Source organism: Carlito syrichta, unplaced genomic scaffold, assembly GCF_000164805.1.
Source record: "Carlito syrichta isolate Samal-C Ts95f unplaced genomic scaffold, Tarsius_syrichta-2.0.1 Scaffold316302, whole genome shotgun sequence".
NCBI lineage: Eukaryota > Metazoa > Chordata > Mammalia > Primates > Tarsiidae > Carlito > Carlito syrichta.
In genome coordinates, this window is record NW_007260398.1 from 867,605 (window position 1) to 869,998 (window position 2,394).

A 2,394-nucleotide genomic window follows, 5' to 3' on the forward strand; every position below is an offset into this window, starting at 1 on the left:
TTTTGATTCGGAGTCTCACTGTGTCGCCCAGATTGGAGTGCAGTGGCCGCTCCCGGCCACCGCAGCCTCGACCTGCTGGGCTTCGGCGATCCTTCCGCCTCAGCCTTCCAAGTAGCTGGAATTACAGGCTCATACTCCTATCTTAAAACAGTAGCTTTCCATACAAACTTTTCTTCTCCTAATCTTGCCTATATTTTTCTTTTAACTTCATTATATATTTTGGAAATCACTTCACAATAGTATTTAGAGCATTTCTTCAATTTCTGTATATAAGTGAGATCATGCAGTATTTGTCTTTATATACCTTGTTGTTTTACTTAGCACGATGTCCTTCAGGTTCATTCATGTTTTACTTAGCACGATGTCCTTCAGGTTCATTCATGTTGTTACACATGGCAAAATTTTCTTCTTTAAGGCAGAGTAGTATTTAATTGTGTATGTGTGTGAATGTGTACATGCCTCCTTTTCTTTTTCATTTATTTGTTGATAGACACTCAGGTTGTTTCCATATTGTGGCTATTGTGAATAATCCCACAGTGAAAACAATAGGACAGATAATCCCTTCAATTTACTGATTTCATTTCTTTTGGTTATGTGTGCAATAGCAGGATTGCTGAATCTCATGATGGTTCTGATTTTAAATTTTTGAGGAACTTCATACTGTTTTCCATAATGACTATACTAATTTACATTCCAATCAACAGTGTACAAGGGTTTCCTTTTCTCCATGTCCTCTGTAACAGTTATCAGTCATCTTTTATTTTATTTTTTTTTGAGTTGGGGATCTCACTGTTGCCCAGGATGGAGTGCAGTGACGTGATCCCAGCTCATTGCAGCCTCAACCTCCTGTGTAAGGCAGTCCTCCCTCCTTAGCCACCCAGTAGCTGGGACTACAAACAAGCACCACCATGCCTAGCTAATTTTTTTTTGTAGAGACAAGATCTTGCTATGTTACCCAGACTAGCTTTGAATTCCTGGGCTCAAGTGAACCTCATATCTCAGGTCTCAGCTCCCAAAGTGTTGGACTTACAGTTGTGATTTTCACTTACATTTCTTATTATTAGTGATTTTGAACATTATTTATACATATGCATATTTTTAATCACATTTCTCTTATGAGCAAAGTTTAACATCTGTTTCATATGTTTAAGAATCATTTGCCTTTCTTTGTTTTGGGAACTGTTCATTTCTCTAACCCATTTTTCTGTAGGATTGTTGGACTTTTTTCATGTCTATTTTTATAATTTTTATATTAGGGCTGTTAGAACTCTTGTGTATGACCAAATCGTTTTTGTTTTTTGTGGTTTTTGCCATGCAAACATTTTATTGTTGCTAATTGACTAAAGCTATCATTTCCTTTTCTGTTGCTTTACTGATTCTACAATACTAGGCAGACATAGTATGGTTATAAAATATGTTAAATATAAAATTAAATATATTTGTAAAGATACACACTTAGTACTTTGTTATAATGTGTTCCTCTTCTAGGCAAGGATAAAAGCCATCAACACATTTTTTGCTAAGAATGGTTATCGATTAATGGATTCTAGTATGTATAGTCAGCCCATTCAAACTCAAGCACAGTATGCCTCACCAGTGTTTATGCAGCCTCTATATAATCCTCACCAACAGTACTCGGTCTATAGTATTGTGCCTCAGTCTTGGTCTCCAAATCCTGCACCTTACTTTGAAACACCACTGGTAAGTGACATCGTTATAGAGTAATAAAATAGAAGATATTGAATTTTAAAATTCAAACTGAAATTTGAAGAAATCAGCTAGAGCAGGAATTAATTTGTTTTGTGTTGGTATCAGTTATTTTTTGGCTTTTAAATAGTGAAATGAATATCTAGCCCTCCATACCAAACATATGCATATGACAAAGAGTTGGGTTATTCATTCGTATAATTTTATTCCATAGAATTTGCTGGGTAAATTGAAAGAAGAGACTGGACAAATCTTACTTGATTGTAAATGCTTTTTTAGTGTTAAGGAACATTGTCAGAGCAGAATTTTCTTCATTAATTTATGAAGAAGTATTCATTGTTTATAAATCAAGAGGAAGTGAATTTTATGAAAGTAAATCAAAGAAAATGTTTTAAGTTATTTTGGGCTTGTAAAAGAAATTGATTCTTATGACCCTCACACCAGATTTTGCCTTTACCATTAATATTGTTTAAACATTAAACTTTTTTTCTAGGCTCCCTTTCCCAATGGTAGTTTTGTGAATGGCTTTAATTCACCAGGATCTTATAAAACAAATGCAGCTGCTCTGAATATGAGTCGACCATTCCAAAAAAATCGGTAAGACAAAAATTCTAGCTGAAGTTTATTTGAAACAGTTCCCACTCAAGAAGGTACTGTGCTAATAGCAATGCTTAATGGCAGTCTGAG

The 2,394-nt window shown here is 34.8% G+C and overlaps 1 protein-coding gene across 5 annotated transcripts in view; it reads left to right on the plus strand.

Moving 5' to 3' along the window:
* LARP4 (La ribonucleoprotein domain family member 4) overlaps positions 1-2,394 on the plus strand; it is an 82,801-nt gene that overhangs the window by 63,669 nt on the left and 16,738 nt on the right. For all 5 annotated transcript variants that reach the window (XM_008074089.2, XM_021707039.1, XM_008074086.2 and 2 more), the window contains 2 exons: positions 1,489-1,701; positions 2,201-2,304. In XM_008074089.2, coding sequence (XP_008072280.1) covers positions 1,489-1,701; positions 2,201-2,304 — 317 coding nt within the window. The remainder of the gene's footprint in view (positions 1-1,488; positions 1,702-2,200; positions 2,305-2,394) is intronic.